The 25,596-nt window shown below is 37.4% G+C and overlaps 2 protein-coding genes across 3 annotated transcripts in view; both read right to left on the bottom strand.

Annotated features, from left to right (window-relative positions):
• Positions 1–25,596, bottom strand: part of asb1 (ankyrin repeat and SOCS box containing 1) — a 279,018-nt gene that overhangs the window by 90,227 nt on the left and 163,195 nt on the right. The gene's annotated exons all lie outside the window — the stretch shown is intronic.
• adarb1b (adenosine deaminase RNA specific B1b) overlaps positions 1–25,596 on the bottom strand; it is a 146,582-nt gene that overhangs the window by 16,658 nt on the left and 104,328 nt on the right. Inside the window, exons 4-6 of one of the 2 annotated variants that reach the window (XM_079619001.1) lie at positions 6,287–6,364; positions 5,569–5,595; positions 1,556–2,484 (exon numbers count right to left, since the gene is read on the bottom strand). In XM_079619001.1, the coding sequence (XP_079475127.1) occupies positions 1,556–2,484; positions 5,569–5,595; positions 6,287–6,314 (984 nt within the window). In that variant the 5' untranslated portion in view covers positions 6,315–6,364. The remainder of the gene's footprint in view (positions 1–1,555; positions 2,485–5,568; positions 5,596–6,286; positions 6,365–25,596) is intronic. The other variant, XM_079619002.1, reaches the window with a different exon arrangement.

Here is a 25,596-nt window from a genome sequence, read left to right as displayed (position 1 = left end):
TAATATAAATATATGAAAAAGGTTAAAATAAAAGTTTTCTTCTAGCTAAATAACACAATCCATCCCAATGTTTTTACAGAGCCCATCTTCATTTCCATCAGGCTTTGTTCCTAATGAAGATGGCCATAATGGGCCTGCTTTGTGCATCCCGGCATAAAGGCTTAGACGATGATCTCCGATAAACTTAAATGGATCAGAAACTTAAATGAAACATTTTGAGATGTGAAAGACCAATGTCTTTTATGTATCAGATTTTGTACACATCAGAGACAATCAAGACTTTATCAGACAGTCTGATGTGTGTGTTAAAGGAAGCCACAGCACAAGAAAAGGTTTAAATGAGATTCAACATTAAAGTAGTTTCTGCGGAGTGCTTGTGAAAATATTTGATAACTTTTATTAAACTCTAACTAATGCAATTTTCTTGTACAATATTTCTTTACCAGTTTAGGCCTGCCTATCTATAGGGTATAAATAAACCATTACTACTATACTGCTGTGTAGCGAGCTATAAATAATTCAAGTATTTTTCAAAAAGATTGGTGAATAAACAAAAGGGTTAAAGGCCGTTTATGACACATGGGAATAGATGTGCCCATGTTGTGCTATGTCTAGTTGTTTTTAATGTTAGAATCCAACCCTCGTGTATGTGCCGGTCGCATTGCGTTCCAATGTTGTTCATAGTTCAACATCTAGCGTTTTGAACAACATCATGCTCTGCGTGAATGACCCGTTAAAGGGATAGTTCACCCAAAAATTTTAATTCTGTCAGTAATTACTCTCTTACTCATGTTGTTCCAACACGTAAGACTTTCGTTCATCTTCTGAACACAAATTAAGATATTTTTGATGAAATCTGAGAGCTGTCTCACTCCTCCATAGGCTTCTAAGGGATTGAAACTTGCCGGCCTAGAATAGTTAAAGACATCGTTAAAATAGTCCAAGTGACTACAGTGGCTCGACCATGTTTATCAAGCGACGAGAATACTTTGTGCGAAAAAACAAACAAAAAACTAACTACTTTATTCCACTATTCATTTTTCGGAACGCTTCTGTGTTGCACGTCACCACGTAGGCTCACTATTGGCCGACGCTGGTCATGTGTGTGACGTACAACACAGAAGCGCTGCACAGATACACTACGTGAACTCACTCGAGGCCCACACTGAAGATAATGAATAGTGGAATAAAGTCGTTAGTTTTGTTTGTTTTTTGCGCACAAAAAGAATTCTTGTCGCTTGATAAACATATGGTTGAGCCACTGTAGTCAGTTGGACTATTTTAACAATGTCTTTAATAACTATTCTGGGCCGGCAAGTTTAAATCCCTTCAGAAGCCTATGGAGGAGTGAGACAGCTCTCAGATTTCATCAAAAATATCTTAATTTGTGTTCTGAAGATGAACGAAAGTCTTACGGGGTTGGAACAACATGAGGGTGAGTAATTACTGACAGAATTTACATTTTTGGGTGAACTAACCCTTTAAGATACATCGCCTACAGTCTTCAGGGCAAAAAAAGAAAGGCTATGTTGAGTGTGAGGTGCGGATCTCTTACCTGTGGCAGGTGCAGCTGTAGGCCCTCTCTGGGGATGGGCTGGCGAGATGGGGTCTGGTCCAGTTGCATGTTGAAGAGCGCCGACAGAGCCGCCTGGGCAGCCCGGGCTTTAGCGAGTTTCTTATTTCGGCCCGAGCCCTCAAACGTCTGCGAGTCCACGGTCACGGACATCACAAAGTTCTTAGCATGGCTCTCCCCGCTCTCCGACACAAACTCGTATTTGAGGCCTGGCCGCAGCTCGTTGAGAATCATGACGGGGTTCTTGCCGCTGGCCGAGGAGGCGAAGGAGGAGGGCGGTGGCAGGGGCGCCTGAACTAGGCTGTTCGTACCTGGCGCCTGGGGCACGGGATACTCTCCCAGCGGGTTTAAGGAGCCGTTGCCGTTGGAGCCCAGGAAAAATAATTCCTCGGGCGGTGCCGGCGTCTCAAACCCGTTGAAGAGCATGTCAGGGAAGTCAGCCTGGTCGGAGGTGAAATCCGTGTTGACGGTGAGCGTACGGCCCATGGCCAGGTGCGCCTCAGACGCGTTAGGGAACTGAACAAAGGAACGCAGCGCCTTCTCAGCCGCATTCAGCTTGGCCTTTTTCTTTGTGGGCCCTGAGCCCTCGAACAACTGCCCGTTAACCTCGACGGTCATGACGAAAACCGGCGCATGGACCGGGCCGGTCTGCGAGAGAAGCTTGTACTGCAAGCCTGGTTTGATCTCGTTCAGCTGCATCAAGGCGTTCTTGGGCAGAACCGGCCCTGGCGTTTTCTTACGTTTCTTGGGTCTGAATTTCGAGTGCGCATGGCCATTGTTGCCCTCCTCCAGGGGCCGCTTGCGACCCCCTCCTCCACTACCGTTGGGGAGCTGCTCCACCAGGCCAGCTCCCTCCTTAGAAGAGACGTTGTCCAGGTTGCGGTTTTCCTTTACGTCGGTGCTGCATGAACCTGCGGTGCCCAGAAAGAGTAACTTACAACGCCTTCGTTGCAGGATCTTGTAAATGTAAAATTTATAGATTCCTTTATCTTTCTTTGTAACCGAACAAGTGATGTGTGTTCCTTTTTTGTGTGCCGAAGTATGCAAGCATGATACATTTTTTTAGACTAATCTTGTGAAACTTCTTTATGAGAGGAATTTCAGAGATGACACTGAAAAAACTTTGAAGGAAAAAAAACACAAAAAAAACGATTAATTAACATAATTAATGAAGGCCATGAGGTATGAAATCTAAATGATCATAATCATCAGTTTAATTTAAAGTACAGTTTGAGCATTCAGTTTTGCAGGCAATGGCTCGTGCCGAGTCAATCAATCATCTCATTGGAGATAAAATATGTGCTAATGGAGAACAGAACCCAAAGCTTTAAAAGCCTAATAACTAATTTAATGAGGCTCTTTTTGAGTGACAAAGGCACTTTTTCAGGTCCCTCCATATAAATAGTGGCTATACAACGCCAACAAATATGGGTTCACGTCACGATGGGTTCAGCTTTTAGTGTGGTGTTTTGTGAATTTCACAACACTTTTTGAGAACATGTCTAACAAAACTGGTCAATCATCATATTACTTCAACCCAAAATCAAAAGAAAAAACAAATAAAAATGGAACCAAAAATGGTCACAATAGGGATGTCAATCATTTAAAAGATTTAAATCGTGGTCAATCTTTAATGAGTTCCTTTAAAATACAAATAAAATTCTGAATATATAAAATAAAAAAGGTTCTGTGTGGATGACATAATATTTATGCAATAGTGCTCTTCACTCATCTGAATGTTTCAGTAATATATCAAATTAAACAAATGCTGTAATAAAAAAGGCAGCATATTTAATCGCATGCATTAATGTGTTAACTGAGAACAAACACATTTAAAAATATTAAAATGGCCTTACAATTAGGCTTGATTTTCTGATTGCAAAATTGTATTTTATTCTATTTAGATTTTGGGGTGAAATAGGATCTGGGCATGTTTTCATGAGATATTTACAGGTCACAATCGTTTTCCCTTAATAAGAAGAGGGTCTTGCAGAGGAAACACACACATCATCATGTCCAGTTGACAAAGTTGATGGAACTTTGGCTAAATTTTCATTTATAACATCCTTCAGCAAAAGCTCGCTAGGTTACTGCTTTCAGTGCTCTGGTAGAGAGAGAATAGCGTCCGTGAACAGTAGGGGAACAGAGTAAGAGCTCTCTGCAAACAGTAGGAGCAACAGGGTGGATAAGGGAGTGGGTGCAAGGCAGAAGGAGAAATAAAATGAAGATATCTGAGAAGAGAGAAAGTCGTGTCAGGGAAAGCGCGAGGGGGTGGGGGGTGTGAGAAAGAAAGAGAACGTGGAGGAGAAAGAAAGAAAGAAAGACAGAGAGAGAGAAATATCCAAAATACTGGAGCAGAATCTGAAAATCAAAACCCTTTTATGCGTGTCAAATTTGAATACACATATCACACTCATCAGCTCATGTAAGCGATTGACTCTGGCTTTAATGATGGAAATCACTCTTGCTAAAACAACGGCCCTGTTCCAAAACCTAGTGAGATGCCTACATAGGTATCTTAGGCAGGCCACTCCAAATGTACTTTTATAATCCATTCAGTAACAAAAACTATCTGCAAAACATTCAAACTAATGTAATATTTTGTTATGTTTTTCTAGTACCGTAAACATTTTCAGTCGAATCCGTGCTTGCCAAAAACTTATTTCAAACTTTTGGGGTTAAATTTCCATTAGGATGTGGCCTTAGAAGACGACCCCAAAGCAGGTCACTAGCTTTCAGAACAGAGTCAATGTTACACTAACAACAAAGAATGCCCAAAAGATTTGTGCAATGCAACTTCAACTTTAACAGCTTTAAGCTTACTAGAGATATTAAAGCTATCAGTTTATAGACCTGCCCACCTTTAACTGAAAATTCAATCACACGCACATGCTGAAAAAGAAAAAATACTAAAAACTGTACTTACTGTTACCAGTAAAATGCATTGGCTCACTACAGAGTATTAAAGGAATGTAAAAGCGAACACCTGCAGTGGCATCAGCATTTTAAATAACATAGAAACCGGATCTTTCCTTTAGAGCCATGAACTTTAATGTCTTCAATCTACACAAAGGCCCAGTAACAGCGAAGTGCACCCGCTATCTTTGTGTGTATTAGCAATGTCAAAAAGGCCATCATGTTGATTCTCGCTTGGTGCACGGTGATGTAGTCGAATGAACTTCTTGGTTAAAATCTTTAAAACTTAAAAACAAGAATGGGAAAACCTTGCTAAGGCTGCTTAAAAAAAAAGGGGGTGAAAAGCGTGTTGGTCTTTCACTCAATGGGGAGGGAGGGGGATCTGGTGCTGAATGAGTGTATAAAACCGTCGCTCTTGCCAAGCAATACATTTCTGCCCAAAATCCTGTAGTTTTTCTAAAGCTGATAGAGAAATATGCACTGTCAGAGGTAGAAAGCTTTTGGATATCAAGTACGCTTATCGGCAGAAAATCTAAATAAGAAAGCGTCCGCTTCGCTACAGATCCGTACTAAATGACGGGTCCCTCCATTGTCAGTGGCTCTGAAGACAAGCTGCGGAGTGACGGGACAATGGCGGTTACATTTCCTCTGGGTTAACAACTCTTCCCAGAATCTTCTATTCACAGCACTGCTGAATAAAGGAGAACGGGACTCACACACCGGAGGAACACTGTGTATTTCTTCAGTCTTGAGTCCCGATCTTCTTTGATCACATTCAAGTGTAAAGCCCAAGGAAATAGGGAAAGCTAAATTTGGAAGATATTCGATAGCGATACTGATTTTTTTTATGCTACTTTTGTTAAGTAAGATCACTGTAGGTTCAAATCACTGATAATTTATTAATAAAAAAAACAAACAAATGAAATTAAATTGTTATTTTCTATAACATGCTTTGCATTTTTATGCAGTTACCTTTTTTAGCTAATTTTGCAGTGGCACAAAAATGAGGGCTGAAAAAAAAGACACTTAAGGGAATAGTTCACCCAAAAATAAAAAAAATTCTGTCATCATTTACTCACTGTCATGACGTTTTATGATGTATTCTTCTGTGGAACACAAAAGAAAAAAAAAATTAGGAAAAAAAAAAATCAGTCAGTACAATGAAAGTTAATGGGGTTCCATGGACCCCAATGTTCTTCATTTGTTCTTTCCTAAAATGTGAGTAAATGAAGATTCATGTTTGGGTGAAGCATCCCTTCAAACAAGATTTAGAAGCAACGTCAAAAAGCAGCAGAAATGTTAAATCATTTTGGAATAGGACATGCTTGAGAGGTAGAAGGTGTAACACCCGATACACAACGCAACCGAGCAACAAAACAAAATTAGAATGTTTTCATGTAACGTGGATACATCTTTTATATGTCTGATATGTTCAAATTAATTTCAATATTTGTTCATCTAACACATTAAAGATCAACCACAATGTTATTTTGTTGACTAAAATTTTACACCATTTGAGTCAGATGAATGTACTGCAATAATGAAAAATTACTAAAGACATAAAAAAATAAATAAAAAAATGTGTCTAAAAAAATAATAGATTTGATCTAACCGGACTTTGTGTCCGGTTAAAATTGTGCCCATGTCTAAACACTACTTTAAACATCTCTGCTGGGATGGGCATATAGAGGGACGGGGAGGCTCAGGAACTGTTCACTAAATGCCACATTATTTAAAGGGAGTGTGTAGGGCTCTGTGCTGGAATGGAGGGTTTGGGGTTCAGTGATGAGCACTCACTCATGTTCTCCTCCTCATCAACATCCATGGTGGTGAAACGCCTCGACTGGACCTGTGCTTGCTGAGCCACAGCCACACCTGACAGAAGAGAGATCATCATTAGTGCTGTCTGCTAAATACATATAATCAGATACTTCTGCTCCATCTTGGGGTTAGTGACTTGGACAAACCCCTGATAATAAGCATTCACCGTTAGGGCTGTAAACGATTAATCGCGATTAATCGAATCCAAAATAAAAGTTTGTGTTTACATAATATATGTGTGTGTATTGTGTATAATTATTGTGTATATATAAATACACACACATGCATGTATATATAAAAAAATGTTTTTGTTATTTATATATCAAATAGTTCTATTTATATATAATATAAATCATATAAAAATATATATGCATTATATAAATGCAAATATTTCTCAAATCTATATATGCATGTGTGTGTATTTATATATACAAAATAATTATACACAATACACACACATATATTATGTAAACACAAACTTTCATTTTGGATTCGATTAATCGCGATTAATCGTTTACAGCCATATTCACCGTGATAACAAGCAAAGAGCTACAGACATGAATGACACATGGAATTATGCTCAACAAGTGATTGAATTCAGCATTTTCACCTGGTGGATGGAAAATAGTCCATAGACGTACATATATATACACACTCATTTATACTTTGGGGATGGTACGATTTTGAAATGCTTTTGAAAGTCTCTTATTCTCACAAAGGCTGCAGTTTTTTGATACAAAATACAGTCAAATATTGTGAAATATTATTACAATTTCAAAACCACTTTTTATATTAGAATATATTTAAAAATGTAATTTATTCCTGTGATCAAAGCTGAATTTTCAGCATCACTACTCCAGTCTTCAGTGTCACATGATCCTTCAGAAATCATTCTGATAAGATGATTTGCTGCTCGATTATTAATATTTAATAAAATCATGCATTTTGAATTTATGATGTCTTACTGATCAGCTATATTATCATAAGTTATTACTATAAAGCTCCCATAAGCACATTCTATGACTTTTCTAGTGATTAAGATTCAGATTAAGAGTAAGATTCAGATTCAAAATCAAATTCAGACTGACAGATTTAAAGCACAAAACTATTCATGACGATTTGTGAACCAGCTTGACTGATTGGAATTAAAATAATCGACTCAAAAGAACAATTCGCTCGCACACTATGGCCTTGTTAGAGCAATAGTTATAAAATTACAGAAAATTTACGAGACTTTAAAAACACCATTTTAAAATTTCCTGACACTACCAGGTTTTCAATACCTGTGGAAGTTACAAATGAAAGTAAACAAACACACTTCCCTCCAATCATTAATCTCACTATAGTGCACTTAAAAATGGCACTTTACCAAAATAACTGGTGTTGCAAGTATCAAACAGAAAGTATAGGTCATCATATAATGTCTCTAAATAATGGCATCGTGCATTATTTAGATGACTGGAGTGGAGCAGTAAGAACAAGAGGGGGAAAAAAGAGGAGAAGAGAGGTGAGAAGAGGACAGAAATGAAAGAGGAGAGTAGAGAATAGGATAGAAGAGGAATGAAACACCATTGACTGTGAGGTTAAGCCTACAGTAAGTGTATAAATATTCAGCAGGAGAAACTAATCTTTGAGAGAAAGGGCCGTGCTTGACAGGCCGTAATAGCAGGAGCAGTCTATTGTGACTTTAATATCCATTCGATTAGACCTCATCTTCAGCTGCCTCGGAGGAAAAATACAGTTATTGACATCAACCGGCTTTTAGTCCCCCTTGACACAGATGCCGCTTGAGCTCAGGTGAAAAACACAAGAGGAAAACTCTACATTTCATTAAAACATTCCTCATAATAGAGCCGAGATGCAGGGCTGTGTTGACTTGAGGCTATAGTGAGGAAGCTTTTATACGCCGATGTGACAGAGACCTTACCCAGAGCTTCGAGATTAACTGAAAGAACAGATGCCGTCAACGAAATAATGGCAGTATTCCTGCTTTCTCTTTCTTCAAATAGACACTTGGAATATTTTTAAAGGCATAGTTCACAGATTTTTTTTTTTTCTGTCATTATTTAATCACGTCTTTCCAAATCTGTATTTCTTTGAAACACAAAAGGTAAATTTGCCTCACCCTCTATACGTTTTATGACAAATAAGGATGCCTGAAATAATGAAAAGGGAAAATCTATTAAAAATACAGTGTTGTGAGTGTCAGAGACGATAGCCTTGTTGGCAGTACTCTGACATGTAGTCCCGGCTCATGAACCGTCCGGATCACATCCCCCTCTCTCTCACACTTTGCTTGCTGTCAGTCCTCTACTATCCTATTTTAATAAAGGTAAAAAAAAAACTTAAAAAATAATCTAGTTAAGTTAAACGCACACGCCAAGTCCTTAGAACAGTATTAAATTTAATTAGATTTGAATACATTTAAAAAATATATTTTTTTAAAGGTACACTATGTATTTTTTTTCTTCAAAATGAAGAATTCAGTCAATACATCATCAATCCTTCCTTCAAAACATGTTTTTGTCTTACCACCTGATTCACTATAGTACGCCTATTATAAGGGATGGGATGGTTTTCATGGCAAATTGCGTACATACGACACTCGTCCGTGCGTATAGATAGAGAAAAATTGAGAAAAGTTGCTCAGGTTACTTGGAGGCATCAAGCACACAAATAAAAATAATAAAAAAACTGAAAAGAGGAGAGTTTGCTGGCAAAAAGAATGTGACAGTTCGTAATAAAAAGGATAAATTACCATATGTAGCTCTCTAACAGAGTTCATTGTAAAGCATTATCTATTGTGAAGGCCCATGACACTACAAAACGGCTTCATGCTACTTATACCGCTCTGAAAATTATATTTTCAAACAAAAAATCTTCACTGCTCTTTGGAAGAAATAAAAAAAGTATAATTCAAAACTGATTCAGATTTTGTTTTCATTATTACAATCTCTGGACAGCTGTGCCATCTAGGACATTTTGAGCCCGTAAGAAACACAAATAGACTTAACTAATTTAAAAGTTGAAATCATTGCCTGCAATAACTTGTATATCTTGACCATAAAAATAAATGAATAAAAACAGTATGATGTCATTGAGCAAAATGTCCACCCATCAATACTAAAGCACACACACACACTAGAGCTTAGATTCTCTGCCCGCGGGCCGGGTCGGGGCGATATTTCCCGCCACTATCCTCGTGCCGGGTCGGGCCGGGCCATTGATAAAAGCCTGTCACATGTCATGCGCAGCGTCTCCTTCACTCGCACGCATCACACCGGGACTGCTGTGCTGTATTTTGTAGCTCAAGTGCAAGCTTGAAGATGTAAATAAAAACAGGAGAATTAACTTTGAGCAAGTTTGGTGGAAAGTCAGAGGTATGGAACCATTTAAACAAGTCGTGGGCAGTGACAACATAATGTCGAGTGCATTATTGTGTGTGCGCTGCTCGCCTATGACAGCAGCGCCGGACGAGAGAGAGCAGAGGACCGCTCTGAAACCAGCAACTGTGGACGCAATTTTGCTTAAAAAATATTCTATATTCTAAAACCTTGTTGAATTATATTAGAGTAGTAGGTCCAAAGTTCATTCTTGTTCATTTTCTGTGTTCATCATTGTTCACGTTTCTTCTTTCGGATCCATTTGCGATCCATTCCATTCTGAATAAACAAACAACGCAGTTTACATGTTTCGTCCTTGTTGCATTATTCATTAAGATAATTCTAAACAGATTTCTGTAACGTTAGTTCAAACAACTCGGAATTGTAGTTGAGAACGTCAGTTATAACAGCCCACGTATAAAACAAATGGTCGGGTTTAAATCGGTCTCGGACTCATAATCACAGTTAATGTGTCGGGCCGGGCCGGGCTCGGACACAACATGCACGGGGTAGGGTTGGGCTTGATTTTTTGGGCCCGATCTAAGCTCTAACCAGTGTTGGGCAAGCTACTTGGAAAATGTAGTGAGCTAAGCTAGCAGTTACTCTACATTAAATTCAGCTTCACTACACTGAAGCTCCTCCCTGGGAAAAGTAGCAAGCTAAGCTACAGTAATATGGCAAAAGTAGCTTTCTACTTCTAAGCTATTTTTTTTTTATTCATTTTTTTAATTTTTAAACATAATGTCAGTCAAACAGATAGGCAGGCATACTTTATCAGTTCAATTGTTTATTCACAAACTGTTCAAAACCAATTAAAAATAATAATAATAATAATAATAATAACTATATAAAAGTATAACAAAACCAGGTGTTGAGAGTGTGTGCATCTTTCCATTAAGCAAATTTCTCACGGGTCAGCTCAAGGATTGAGATTGGTACGTGATGTCCACATCCGGAGCAGAATGTGGTGGTAATGCACCTAAAAGCTGATTGTAGGGCCCTATGATTTTTTTAAATAATTTTTTTCACATTCTAAATTATTTTTTTTTTTTATTTTTTTTCTGTATTATGTTTTTTTCCGTTTTAATATTTTTGGACTCCCATTTTAATGGTTAAATAAAATTTTAGTAATCAAAATGCATGTCTAATTAATTGAAACCATGAAACTTATACAATTTAACAATCATCTATTAAAATATTAAAATAAATAAGATTTAGGGCACTATGAATTTTTAAAAAAGAATTTACCAAATTTTCTTTTCTTTTTGTTTTTCTTTTCTTGATTCCATTTTAATGGTTTAATTTAATTGTAATAACCAATGATTTAAGCAAAACTTTCTTCAAAGGTTAAACCATGCTTTTATTTTGACGGGTTGCCGTGTAGACCTTTGAGTCTCTTCTCTGTGTTTGTTTATGATTTGTCGAGTTTTCTCAAATAAAGCTAAAATGCTGCTGAGGTGACTCTCAGAGCGGATAAAGTTCATGCATGAATGTCCTCATATAGGCTGAAAACATCGCGAGCGTCATGCATGCCTCAGTGAGTGTTTGAGTGTGTGATAAATGAAACCGTGCGTTCATTCTGGATCCCGTGATTCTGTCCGTGTTTTCCGCATCGCGGGAATGAAATATGGTCCTTGCCAACCGCCGTAAAAAACATGAAGAAGTCATCGTCACTTACTGATTCAGGATCAGTGATACTTAGCAGTTGTATTTCCGATATGAGCTTGAACTTTAGAAATGCTTGGGGAAATGTAGCTTGTGTGTAGTGCTGGACGCTACCGCACTACTTGATCAAAAAAAGAGCTTCGCTACTGAAAAGCTATTTGATCCAGAAAACAGCGACGCTACCACCACGCTACTGAGAAATGTAGTTAAACTAGTAGCGTCACTACTTGTAGCGACGCTACTGCCCAACACTGGCTCTAACACACACACACACTACTGTATGTGAGACAGCCCAATGAAAGCCATTACAAAGCACATAAAGAAGCCAATCACAGCTCTCTGCTTTCGGTCTGGCCCATTCTTCATGGGCGACACTTTCTTAAGCTAAACTAAATGGCCTAATTAATCTGGTCTAATGGTGGGTGACATCAAATATGCTACCACAATTATTACCCTATTAAAGATTAATATTCCATAAGAAAATTGAAAAGAGTCAGGGGAGTGTTGTGAGAGTATTTGTCTGAGCGGAGCTGAGATTTCAGCGGGCGTCAAACGGCTCCTTGATTTTCATCTCTCTGCTCTTTTCTCCTCTTGCTGGTCTGCTAATGGTCTATGGTGTAATGAGCGGCTCGGAGACTTGAGCTCGTTTTGTGTCTGTCGCTTTTGATTTAGCTTCCTCTGCTGTTCTCATTTTGCTCATGAATCCATAAACAGCACTGAGATCAGCTTCAATCTACAAGTGCTAGACACAAAATCACAGGCAGGGAGCGGTGACAGCGTTTCAGGAGGACGCTGAATGTGTCATTTGCATCTGTGGAGCGCAGGAGACTGGTGGATGATCATTACACCGGGGCAAGAAGGTCATTGTCTTAGCTTCACTTCACATATATACTGGAAGCGATTGATGTTGTGACTGCTCACAGACCAAAAAAAAAAAAAAGAGAAAAAAAAAGGAAGAAGTTCGTATCTAAACTTCTTTTGAAATAAAACAATAGAAATAACATGAAAATAAAACCTGTAGTTAAAAAGCTATTTAATAATAAATACAAATACATAAATAAATATACTTTTAAATTGTTTTTTTTTTTGGTCCAGGGTCATATTATTAGTCGTAATGGTCACATATCATTAGTCATGGTATTCTTTTTTAAATTGAGATATAATATATATATATATTTATTTTAGATCTGAAATCTGAATAAATAAGCTTTCAATCAATGTATGGTTTGTTAGGATAGGACAATATTTGGCTGAGATTCAACTATTTTAAAATCTGGAATCTAAATGGTGCCAAAAAACTAAATATTGAGAAAAATCGCCTTTAAAGTTGTGCTGCATCCACTCACAATTTAAAATATATATATATATATATACATTTACAGTAGGAAATTTACTAAATATCTTCATGGAACATGATCTTTACTTAATATCCTAATCTTTTTGGTATAAAATAAAAATCGAGAATTTTGACCCATACAATTTATTGTTGGCTATTGCCACAAATATACCCGTGCGACACACATGTGACTGGTTTTGTGGTCCGGGGTCACATATAGCATAATAATTACTGTCTATGTAGTTCATCAGCCACTTATCAGCTTCCATTTCTGTTAGGATGCCACTTGTGTTGGACCAGAGCCACAGAATCAATGGTAACCACTAAAAAGGTGTTGACACTGGGACTCAAGCCATGTCACATCTGACTGGTTTCTCTGGTCTCAGAGCAGCGAGAGGAGATTACAGGATTTCCTGTTTGCACAGCTGTGTCAGATCCCTCCATCTCTGAGTACACAGTCCAGCGACAGTTTAACTAGCAGCTGGACACACATCAGTTCATCAATGCTACTAGTTAAACACACAAACAGAGACCAGCATCTGCTCTTCCAGAGGATCCCAAAGCCAGCTTGGAGGTTAAAACTCCCAGCATGCATTTCTCAGAGTGCATCATATCAGTGCACTGTGAGAGCAGACTCTCCTGCAATAACAGAGAAAGAGCAATCCAATAATAACAAATCTCTGCTCATCTGGCTGATGTAAAAGTGCAGGACTGTGAAATATAGTTTTCTGGGAGATGTACATGCGTGACTGTGTGGAAGAGATAGATGTTCAACCATCTCAGCATCTGCCTAAAGATTATTAAACTTCTTAGAGACAGAATTTACATTTTTAGGTGAAATTCCTTTAACCTATCTATCTATCTATCTATCTATCTATCTATCTATCTATCTATCTATCTATCTATCCATCCATCCATCCATCCATCCATCCATCCATCCATCCATCCATCCATCCATCCATCCATCCATCCATCCATCCATCCATCCATCCATCCATCCATCCATCCATCCATCCATCCATCCATCCATCCATCCATCCACCCACCCACCCACCCATCCATCCATCCATCCATCCATCCATCCATCCATCCATCGTCATTTTAAAACCTGTATGCTATTCATTTTCAGTGAAAAATTTCATAATTAATCTATTTCTCACATAGAGCAAAAAAATATATAACACTTTTGGATTCAAAACAATACGAGTAATGATCATTTTCATAAACAATCTCTTAAGTCTTTTCACACAATGGGGAAGTGGTTTGCACCATTATTTTCTAGAAACATTTCACATTATTTATTCATAAAAGCATATTTTGCAAAAAACAGTACTGCCAAAAAAAAGTTTAAAGTGCATTTTTACCATATTTTCTGCTTAAACTCTACATGCAAATACACTTCTACACATAGCCACGATACTTACACATGCAGTATGAATGCTGCAACTGTCAATATGAGCACCAAAACTAATGTTTACCGCACAGGCCTAAGGAGAAGGGGTGTATTTTCTGCTTTGCACATGCATGGTTCCAATGGAAATAAAGAGATGATTTTCTCTGAGGTTATGTTTAGCGGCGTGTTTGGCATTGAAATTGACAGAAGCATTCTCCGCTCCCAGTTCTTATCTTTCAAAGATGTGATTTAGAGCAGACTGATGTGTGTTTCGGAGTAAAAGCATGTTTGATGAGCCATGGGCGGAGAGAAGAAAAAGGGGCCGATTCACCCTGAGAGTCTTTAGTGCCATCACACGGCTCACATTCAAATGAAGACTGATCTGCAAGAGTTCAAATCTGTGTGTGAGAGGCTTATAGGACGCAGACATCCATCCACAGTCAACATTACAGCTGAAGAAGAGCCAGATGACAGTGGAGAGCAGCGAGATGAGGGTGAGGGCATTCGCCGTGATCTGCCACTTCAGAGCCCACTATGTAATTTCACCAAAGTGGCCCGTGGCTGGTATTGACGTCCAGATGAAGGGTGACACGGCCGGGGCACTTTGGTCGTACACCTGAGAACGTTCTATCACATCTTTAACTTTAACTGCGGCTGTCATGCTGTTAGAGAAAAGCACATAGAAAAAGAGATGGTTCTGCATTCCACATTAAATCACACCATTTCCACTACACTTCAAACTCAAGATGTGACTAATTCACGAGTACAAGGTGTTTTCCAGACTTGAAAAATTCTTTCAAGGTAAAAATAAGTCTTGTGGGTCTGCTCTGAAAGCCAGAGCTTTTTTATATTATTAAAAAAATATTATTAATAAAAAAAGTAAATATTAAATTAATATTATAAATTAAATTAAATACTTATCAATTAAAACAATTAATATATAAAATGTTAATATTGATTTTATATATATATATATATATATATATATATATATATATATATATATATATATATTAAATTCATATTATTTTTATTCATTTAATATTTCCTTTTTAATACTTATACGTAATATATGTTTAGGGCTGTTAAACGATTAATCGCGATTAATCGCATCCAAAATAAAAGTTTGTGTTTACATAATAAATGTGTATGTACTGTGTATAATTATTTTATATATTTAAAAACACACACATGCTTGTATATATTTAAGAAATATTTGCATGTATATACTGTATAGATTTATATATAATTTATATTATATATAAATTATAAATATTTTATATATAAATAACAAAATGTTCTTAAATATATACATGAACGTGTGTGTATTTATATATACAAAATAATTATACACCGCACACACACATTCATTATGTAAACACAAACTTTTATTTTGGATGCGATTAATCGCGATTAATCGTTTAACAGCCCAAATTTTTATATATATTAGATACAAATAATTTAATATAAATGACAATAAATGTATACCTTAATAATAATGATAATACAATATAGTGAACTTAAATTCAACTCAATTTTACAACTCTAAATCTTACCACTAAAAGAATAAAAAAAAGTAAAAAAAAACAAAAAAAGTGTGTCAACTAATTAATGGATTACTTGGTTACACTTTATTTCGATAGTCCACTTTAGACATTCTACTAACTATAAGTAACTTATAGTGTCAACTAACTCCGAGTATCAGTGGACTGAAGAAGACTGTCAGTAGACTGGTAGGTTATGGTTAGGTGTTAGGGTTCGGGTTAGGAGAATAAGTTGAGAATAAGTTACTTATAGTTAGTAGAATGTCTAAAGTGGACTATCGAAATAAAGTGTAACCGATCACTTTTGTATGGATTACTATTTTTATTTTGGAGCATATTTAAAAAATTTTTTAAAAAAATTGGACATTCTACCTAACATAGGCCTACTAATTTATGTTGAACAAAAGAATACTGCACTTTACTTAATATTCATAAATAGGTACCTCTAAATCTTAACCACATTAGCTATTCTTCAGCATGCACTACACCCGCACGTTTTCTACACATATGGCCCTCTGTCAGCTTGAGCCAAACACCAGCCCTCAGGACAAATACATTCAGCTCTCCAAATAAATTTAATAATACTGCGGCTGATATGAGTTCCTGCTCTCCACCCGCCTGAACGCCAATTACTGTGCTCTAATAGAGTGCCGGGGGGCAGGGTGGCCGAGAGCCCAACATGTGTCAGGGGCTGATGGAGCGCACTCCTGCAACCACACCGGGACTTCAGCACCACGGACAGGGCTGCAGAACCGCAGACAAATGACCTCACTTCCTGTAGAAGACACACAAGCCTCTGAGATGAGCAGAAGCGCAGAACGTAGTACATAACATTGGGTTACTAATAATAACCATAGGACGTTTGTTCTAAAACATTACAACTTTCTACTACACAAATATCCTGATTGAGAGTTTAGACCAATACAGACAAAAAACACTATCTGTGTCTAAAACATGACAAAGGCTGCCTTTCTGGGTTGTATAAGGAGGTATAGTCATAAAGTTCAATATTTGCATAACATCTGATCCATCTGGTCTACGTTTAAAGGGAGCATAAATTAATTCTTCACTTCGCAACATCAATGCAGCTGCTTTACTATCATATAGAAGTACTATAGTATTATTAGGGCCCTATAATTTCCGTGATAACGGAAGGAATCGCAGAATTGGCAAATTAACACGGAATCTAGTGTGAACACGGAATTTCGCAGAATTTTACATATTTGGAATGAAATTCTGTTTTTGTGTGGGACAAGAACGCATGTCTGGGGAAAATGCAGCAAATCTGGGCGACAACACTTCCCGTCATTTCAGCTCCCCCTTCAAAACAATGAAAGCATGGCGACGCGAAAATGTTAAGAAACTGGCCGCTAAGCCCTCAGTACCGAGCTGAGCAGTTCCCACGTTGATGCACTTTAATGTACTGTATGGAAAAGATGATTCTTATAAGTAATTAATGTATAACTCTGAAATTGAGTTGTTTTACTTGAAAGAAAAAGCTAATGGATCACTTTTATTTAAACTTATATCATTGATTTTACTGGTCAATTTAAAGCTCATAACCATTAATATTTAGTTGTTACTTTGAAGTACTTATGCAATGTTATGTTGCATCATGCAGTATTAGTCCGGAAAAGTACTGAGCAAATGTGATGTTTGTTACCTCAATAAATTTAAGGTCATTCCTATTTTATGTCTACATTTTAATCATTAACATTAAAAAGCACACTCTTTTTACGGCTAAAATAACAGTATAGGGTAAAAAAAAAAAAAAAAAAAAAAAAAACTGAATTCCCAAAATTTTAAACGAAAAAAAAGAAGGAATTAGCAAAAATTTAAACGGGGAAAAAAACGGAATTTGGGAAAAAATAAAACAGATTTTATAGGGCCCTATATTATCCACCAGATTCTGATTTCTGTGAATATGGCACCACCCACCACACATGACTTCATGTATTAGCCTCCTGCTCTCAATTCAGCAATACATGTCCATTTATTCCTTTCTTGTCACCTTATGATTCCATTTCTACTGCAAAATAAGAATGGTGGTCATTAAACGACTGAGCTAAGCTAAAGCTCATACCTGGAAATTAAATCAAAATAAATAACAAATAATGAAAAAATAAATATTAAATTAATATTAAATGAAATTAACACACTGTAGCTGATACTAGAAAATTAAAATTAATAATTTTATATTATAAGATACAAAATTCACATTATGATCACATTATGAAGTAGCGAGCACATTAAATATATCTTGATTACGTCTAAAGCGACATTACGGTGCCGCTAGACATGATATTATTGTGCCTTGGAAGCTGAAACTAGTGTCCTTCATCCAAAAATGTCAAACTCACTGACCGGTTTAAGACAAAGAATGGTTATGAATATTCTTCAGCTTTTGGAATTCTTCTGTTCCAGCAACGTCAAGGTTTTCATAGATGTGAGAGTTTTCTAAAAAGACGGATTCTTGGGGCTTGGGCTGAGGGCAGAAACTCTTTCACTGTGTTAGTGGATTCAATAACTGACAGATGGCTGTTCATCACACTGCACTTGAGTTAAAAGAATGGCTGGCAAGGAGAACGAGTGTGCGGGATGAATTTTTTATATGATGGTTTTATGTGAGATTGCTTTCTGTGGGGGAGATGTGAAAAGCTGAGGGAGTGAGCGAGGGCAAAGGTCATCTTCAAACCCTCCATGTGTACACAAATGTATGGAAATACATGCAGAAATTCTAGAAGATTAAGCATAAAACCTTCTCTTTTACAAAATAATCTGTCTCTAAAAGAGCTGTATAATCAAAATCGTAATCGCTATTTTCACAATGTGTGTGAGGGGCTTGCAAAAGTATTCAAACCCCTTAAAAACGTGTGTGTGAAAAAAGGACTAGGGAATTAATTTGAATGTAATGACTGAATGAGTCACTGAGTGTGAGTCAAACCACTCAAGTTACAAAAATATATTTTTGCTTGAATGGTATAACAAAAAAAACATTGGTGTTCATTAAAGCTGCACAATTCAGGATAAATTGAGAATAAGATTTTTATTTTTAAATGGAGATCAAGATTTTCCCACGATTCTGAATAGACAACTAAAAAAATGCTATTTACTAGAGGTTCTAACAACATTTTAAATAGTTTGACAATTTAAAAGAAATATTTAGTAAAATTAAATTATGTAATATAAAAAAAATCAGTTTGAATAAATTATTTAATGACACGCTCATAAAACTTTGTTTCTGTACCGGATGAATCAGTTTTTTTTAAAACAAATCTCTTGAATGGATGATTCAATAACAGATAAACATTTTTCACTTGTCGCCACCTACTGGTGTAACGATGTAAATGACCATCGTTATTTGAAGCGTCAAGTTACTTTCAAAAGGTGATTTACTCTCTTTACGCTGCGATAGACATCAGTGTTTCTATCCAAACTATAAACTTTTATTTATAGTACTTCCGTAATATTAACTATTGTGGCAGAAATATCTCTCTGGTTCAGTGGCAGCGCCGACGCAGATTTGAATGTTCGCTGTAAAGGTTTAAAAGTCACAGGCGATTCGTTGTCATTTAGGAATAAGATCGCGTGGGTGTTTGAATCGAGATCACAATCTTTTAACGATTAATCATACAGCTCAAGTGTTCAGTCACACGATAGATGTATTCTAATGAACTAATGGCACCTCACTTCATGATAACTGATGAAGCTGCATACGGACTCTCAAAGTTTTAGTCGCAGTCTCTCAGTATAAACAGTAAAGCAAAAGCACATTTCCACCGCCTCACAGCACACACTTTTATACATTACACCCGCACACCCTGCATGTGCGCACGGGTATAAATCACCCACATGTGTAGCTATGAAAGTCCAGGCACTGGAGGAAGGCCAATAAATGGCTGCTCTCCCAGAGTCCATCACTCCAAGGTCGAGTGACCGACCACACTGGGGACAGATGACAGCCCACCTTCTCTATCAATCCACCTCACAGATGCTTCTGGATCCTTTCCTTTCTCAGATCCCCCTTCATTTGTGACCTCCGCTCCATTTAGGCTGAGAAATACAGCCGATGCCGCTGAGCGCTGGCTCAGACAGTGCTGAGCTAAGGATTTATGCTCCATTGCTTTAGTAGCTTCATAACAACAAAACTTACAAGGAGACTCTTTCACTTTTACACACAGGCAAAAATGTACTTGGAAAAAAACTAAAACACATGTATTAGCCACACTTCAGAAAACCTTGACACATCTACACTAGTAAGTTCGAATCTTAATGTCACTCTAAAGAAAGAAAATCTAAATAATAAGAAGAATTCTCCCATGTTTGAACACTTGTCTACATAAATGTGATGCAATAAAATGCAACTCATGCTACTGAGGTTTCAGGAAGATTCTTTCAAAGGTGCGGCTTTCGACAGAGACGGCAGCAGGGATGAACTTCTGGGAAAAACAGAACAGCTCAAAGCCACGGTGTTAACGGGATTATAGCGGACGACAACACAGGGAAAACAGAGAGATCTGGGAGCACAGGCTAAACACTACACGCTATTGGTCCAGGAATTAGTATGCAGCATAGGAAACAAGCACTGGTGCGAACTCAGTTTGCAAACAGTCCTCAACATCAAACTCCAACAACTGCACAGCAAAACAAAGTAAACTCAGTTTGTTTGGATAGAGCCTTTTAACATGTATACACTACCGTTTCAATAGTATGGGGTCGGAACAGTCTCTTATACTCGTCAAGGATCAAACATACAGTAAAATCAGTATCATTTTAAATAACTCTTTTCTATTTGATATTTATATATTAAAATGTAATTCATTCCTGTGATGTTAAAGTAGTTTTTTCAGCAGCCATTACTCCAGTCTTGAGTGTCACGTGATCATTCAGATCCTTCTATCATTTTAATATGCTGATTTGCCACATACTATTCCATATCGCGATTAGAACAAAGCATATAAGAATATAAAACTTACTAATCCTCAACTGGATTCATTGCTCCTCGACGTGAAACCAGCACTTCTGAGGTAAGTTTCCCAGGATTATTCCTCACAGCCTCGCAAGATGACAGTACATTCATCTGATTAAACTTGGTGTGTTTTATCGAGCTGATGTGGCCGTTTTGCATGTATTGCCTCAGATCATTTGCATTTGAATAGCGCGCGCTCTCCGTGGGCGTGGTCACATTAAAAGATAACGAGCTATAATGAGCTGAAATGAGAACTCGCTCTTTTTATATAGATTACATAAACAGAGAATATTTGTTTTAGTTTTGAATTAGATAATGTAAAAGTACACACTTAAATTATTATAAAGATATATTGCTCATGCCTGGGTGAATAGTGAATATTCGCTGAGTTTTATTTAAGTTTAGAGACGTGGGCCAGAAAAAAAAGTTCACGGAGAGGCAGAAAGCACACCCTGTTTATTTTCTTTATTTTACAAAAGCACAATGTTTTATTTCGATTGTAAGTGGACACATCAAAAAGTAGACATTTAACAGCTTATTTTTTCATATTTCATGAGTCTGTATGACCAAAAATGACAGAGTATTTTAAGTCTATTTTGCTGCTATGTTGAAAAAAAAAACTAGGAAAACGCACCGGCGCGTTTGCCGACCCCAGAGACCTTGCTGAATAAAACTTTTTTTTTTTCAAAACAGTAAAGTAATCTTGCTGAGCCCAATGTATTGTACAGTAGTGTACATGCAAAGAAAATTAGACTAAGTACTGAAGTGTTTACATGGCTTTTTAAAAGAAATTACACTTTTAAAGTGCATATAAATGTGTTAACTGGGTAAAAAAAAAAAAGGACAGCTGCAAATGTGGATTTTCGGTCACAAGAGTCATGGTCATTAAAACCCATTACATAAAATAACTAAGAGGAAACAGAAAGAAAAGCTTCAGCTTCTGAACATTTCTTTAAAAAAGGAGAGAAGATTTAGAGGACTCCAGAGGCCTTGAGTTTGTATTTTGCTAATTGCATCCAAAGGCCTTGATACTGTACGACCTTGTCTTGCTAATAAATGCAGTTGGACAAACAATAATAGAAAATACTCATGCCAAGGTCCTCTGCGGAGCATTTCTTTCTTTCATGTTGCAATGAAATCTGAACACACAACCCCAAATATGACACAGTCAAGGCTTGGGATTGAAAAACACTATTTTCATCTCCCGAAGGAAATACAAATGCATCCAAGGCAAAGGCTTTTGCTAAGTTTAGGTTTGATTGTTTTGGTGTTTTCAATCTGATTCATCCAAGAATGAACAAGAGTCTGTGCACTTTAAAGGTGGCGTTAAATAGTATATGTATTTGATAAGAAAGATATCAAATTTAAAAAATCATTATGAAAATAGCTGAAAGGATGAAGACTAAGTATGCAAATAAAAACATGTATAAAGTCTACCAAAAAGAAAAGTAGATAGAACATCCAAGTATCTACAAAACGTAAAAGTGAATCAGGCTGAATAAAGTCAGCATGAAATAAAAAAAAATGGATAATTCTTATTTTTTATGGAATATTGAGGTATTTATTATAAATGATTTATCTGTGCACATTTTTTTAAATTTATTCCTGTGCCCTCAATCTTGAATCAAAAAAGCTCCCCTCCCTCTTGCTCTTCTCTGATGACGTGTTTACTGGAGTGAGGGTGGGACAACCTGTCACTCACATGAGATCGACCAATAGCAAACCACAACCATCCAATCAATTCCCCATGGACAAAATCAAGTCCCACCCTACATTTTTTCTTGTCTGTGAAGCGGTTTTATACAGATATACATCACAATAAGGAAGAAAGGACTATCGCAACTTCCGCTTCATGCCAACTTCAATACCAGAACAATCCCTAAACAGAATGTTTGAGAAATAATACAATACCACCTCGTAAGCACGGTAACCACAGATGTTTTTTTAAATAATGACTGACAGTAACTAGGTAATTGCATTTTTAAGGCTGCAAACATGTTCCACATGCCAGTCTGTGAGGTGTCTCTCATTGCCAACATCTACCGCAGGTCAAAGAGCCTTGTGCAGGAAAAGTTATCATGAGTGAATGAGTGAGTAAAAGACAAAAAGAGAGAGGGAGAGTGGACATAGATGGATGGGCTGTGCAAATGGAGAGGGATATGAGACGTGCAAAAGTTCAGCACCGAGTCTAAACCATCATAGCAGCCCCTGTGTGGCCTAACATAGATGGATCACTCCACAGTCTCAAACAGCCAGGAAGAAATAAGGAGCCCTTTCCAGAATGGAGATGCATCCACTTCCATTACAGCCCCAGATCAGTATTTAAGAAAAAGTCAATATATTCTTTCTCTCTTATGGCATTCATCACTTTTGTTGTCTATAAAAGGTGGGAAAGGCAAAGGAACTAATAATTGCAAAACTGATCAACTAATAAAAACCTAGAAGTTGAGAGTTGACTATTAAAAGCCCTAGACAACAATGAATTACACTTTCTCACGGAACATTTCACACAAATCTTGTAAATGCAACTGGGGACACGTGACATTTCAAACTTGCTCGCTTTGGTCCTTGAAATCAAACAAGCTTTGAAACTAACTCTCAAAACTAGTTTTGCTGACTTTTGAAATGATAAAATTTTTTTGGATAAGTACTTCATATGCGTGTTAGGGGTATAACCGTGTAACAGTTCTTTGTAAAAAAATAAATAAAACTATTTAAAAATATATATATTTCCCCCCCCGAACTGTACTATTCTTAAGCGGATAATTTCACACAAAAATTCTCAACATGCCCATCTTTGCGAGCATCCTAGCAAACGTTGTAGGTTATGTCTTAAGTGAATGTAAACAGTCAAGACAGACAATACATGTGTATCAGTATATTGGATCTGTGCATTATGTCTTAAAGTGACAGCAGCCTAATATTCCTGCTGTCTTTTTTTAAATGTCAATCAAACAAAAGACAAGGAAATCACGCACTGCTCTTGACTCAGCTTTTGTAACTTTAATAATGATCAATCTTTATTTAATTAATACAGTGAAGATTATTTGCAAATACCGGTATGTTGTTTTACATTTGATTACTTTATTCGATTCTTGTACCTTAAAACTACAGTTAGATGCCTAAATAACCTGAAAAGCACTGTGTATTATATTTGCTCTATTGTATTTATTTGTGCTGATGCTTGTATGATTTATTTGTTCTCAGTTTCCCCCCTGAACATAGCACAAACCGAACCGTACCAAAAAAGAGGCCCTAAAACAGTGATAAAACCAAAACATGAGAAATTAGAATATTTTAAGTAAAATATTTTTAAATGTTCTATAATTAGGGCTGAAATATGACCTGGACATGTCTTCAGATTTGGTCAATTTCTCCAAATTTTCTATGTTGGCGAAAAAAATGATGTGACAAAAGAATCAAGATGGTACCTTCCTATAGTTTTTGGAGGTGTGCTCCTACCACAAAAACCAGTCTTTCCTCAAACGTGGCTCCAGAGTCTCTCCTCACCCGGTTCTGCACCCACGTAACGATGGTTAATGGACTACACGTGCGGCAGACGCTGGCCAGCCGAGCACCTAATGGAGAGGGGTCCCTGCAGACGGGCCAGGCTGTCGCTCCGCCTGATTAGAACTGATGGGCCGGGCATGTTAGGAAGACGAGCGCGGCCACCTCAGAGCGGTCCGCGAGTAGCCGACCCCCCCGAATGACTGCCGCCATGGCAACCGGGCGCTGCTGAGAACATCCAGCTCCATTATTGAATTTCACCACTTTAATGACCAATAACAGATTTGAATTAGCCTGCCAACACTCATTTTTACCTCGCCGCAAATTACAGGGTTTTTAGACCACAGACACATTTAGGAGTTCCTGAACAAAAGCTCGCGACGAGACACTTTGATAAAGTGGCTTTTAATATCTGGGGCTTGATAAATGACGCCGGGAACGCCGTCAAAATGGGAACAGCAGCTGCCAGACATGTACCTGCAAAGACCTCACGCTAGAAGACCACCAGGAGAGACTACGGCCAGCACATGACCCTATTAAACCCGCAAACTCTATTAAAAGCTCATGATGACATGTTATGTGCCTATGGGCAATGAACAAACTAGATTTTCACTTTTTCTGAAGAAAACTAGTGGTGCTTGTCTGCGCAAAACTCACAGCTATGATCAAATATGGTCGAATAGCTGCTTAGCAGTTCTGAGTGCTTTCTAGAGCAGTGGTTCTCATTGCCATGGGACCCACATTTTCCCATGATCATTAACCCACAAATACATTTTTTAGAAACTGAACCAAGTATTTATTTCTCAAAAATGGCTGACAAACACAGGCCCTGTTTATCACATCACAAGTATATGAGGGAGACACATACCCGTCTACACCTGGTGTTTTAATCCGTCTCTTTCGTCCACTTTCAACCACTTCTGTCCTGATTACTTTGAGGGGAGGGTCTATGGACAGGTAAATGCAGTTTTTTTTCAGATCTTTCGATCTAATGGACAAAATAAGCTCACGCCATTTACATATGAACATGACCAGAGAAACCAAAATTGTGTCTTAATGGTGACAAAATTAAAATCCCGTCTGGCTATTGCGCTTCCCATAATGTTTACACATCAGGTCAGTAGGCGGAGAGAAGGCGGTCTTTTATCTCGGTTGTTCGAACACATTAGACCACATGAGCGTCTACACTACTAAAGCAATCTGGTCGAATGCTTTTTTGACTACCTCTGGAAGTGGCTCAAAAGTAGACAAACTCGAAACGTTTTAGACCCCGTTTACACCAGTATTTAGCGTCATCCACTTGTGATCCGATTGATCAAAAAGCATCTTAATACCAGGTGTAAACAGGCCCACAAAAGTGCCATCCCACTTTGCATACACATTTAACACACATAAATTGTAAGAATATCACTAACACAGTATACGATAAGGCTATTAAATAGCAGTCCAAAACTAGTTCATGATAATACAATAAAGTTAGTAAGTTGGT

The sequence above is a fragment of the Phoxinus phoxinus genome (assembly GCF_949152265.1).
Source record: "Phoxinus phoxinus genome assembly, chromosome: 7".
Taxonomy (NCBI): Eukaryota; Metazoa; Chordata; class Actinopteri; order Cypriniformes; family Leuciscidae; genus Phoxinus; species Phoxinus phoxinus.
Note: the sequence above shows the minus strand (reverse complement) of the source record. Positions and strands in the feature narration are given on the sequence as shown.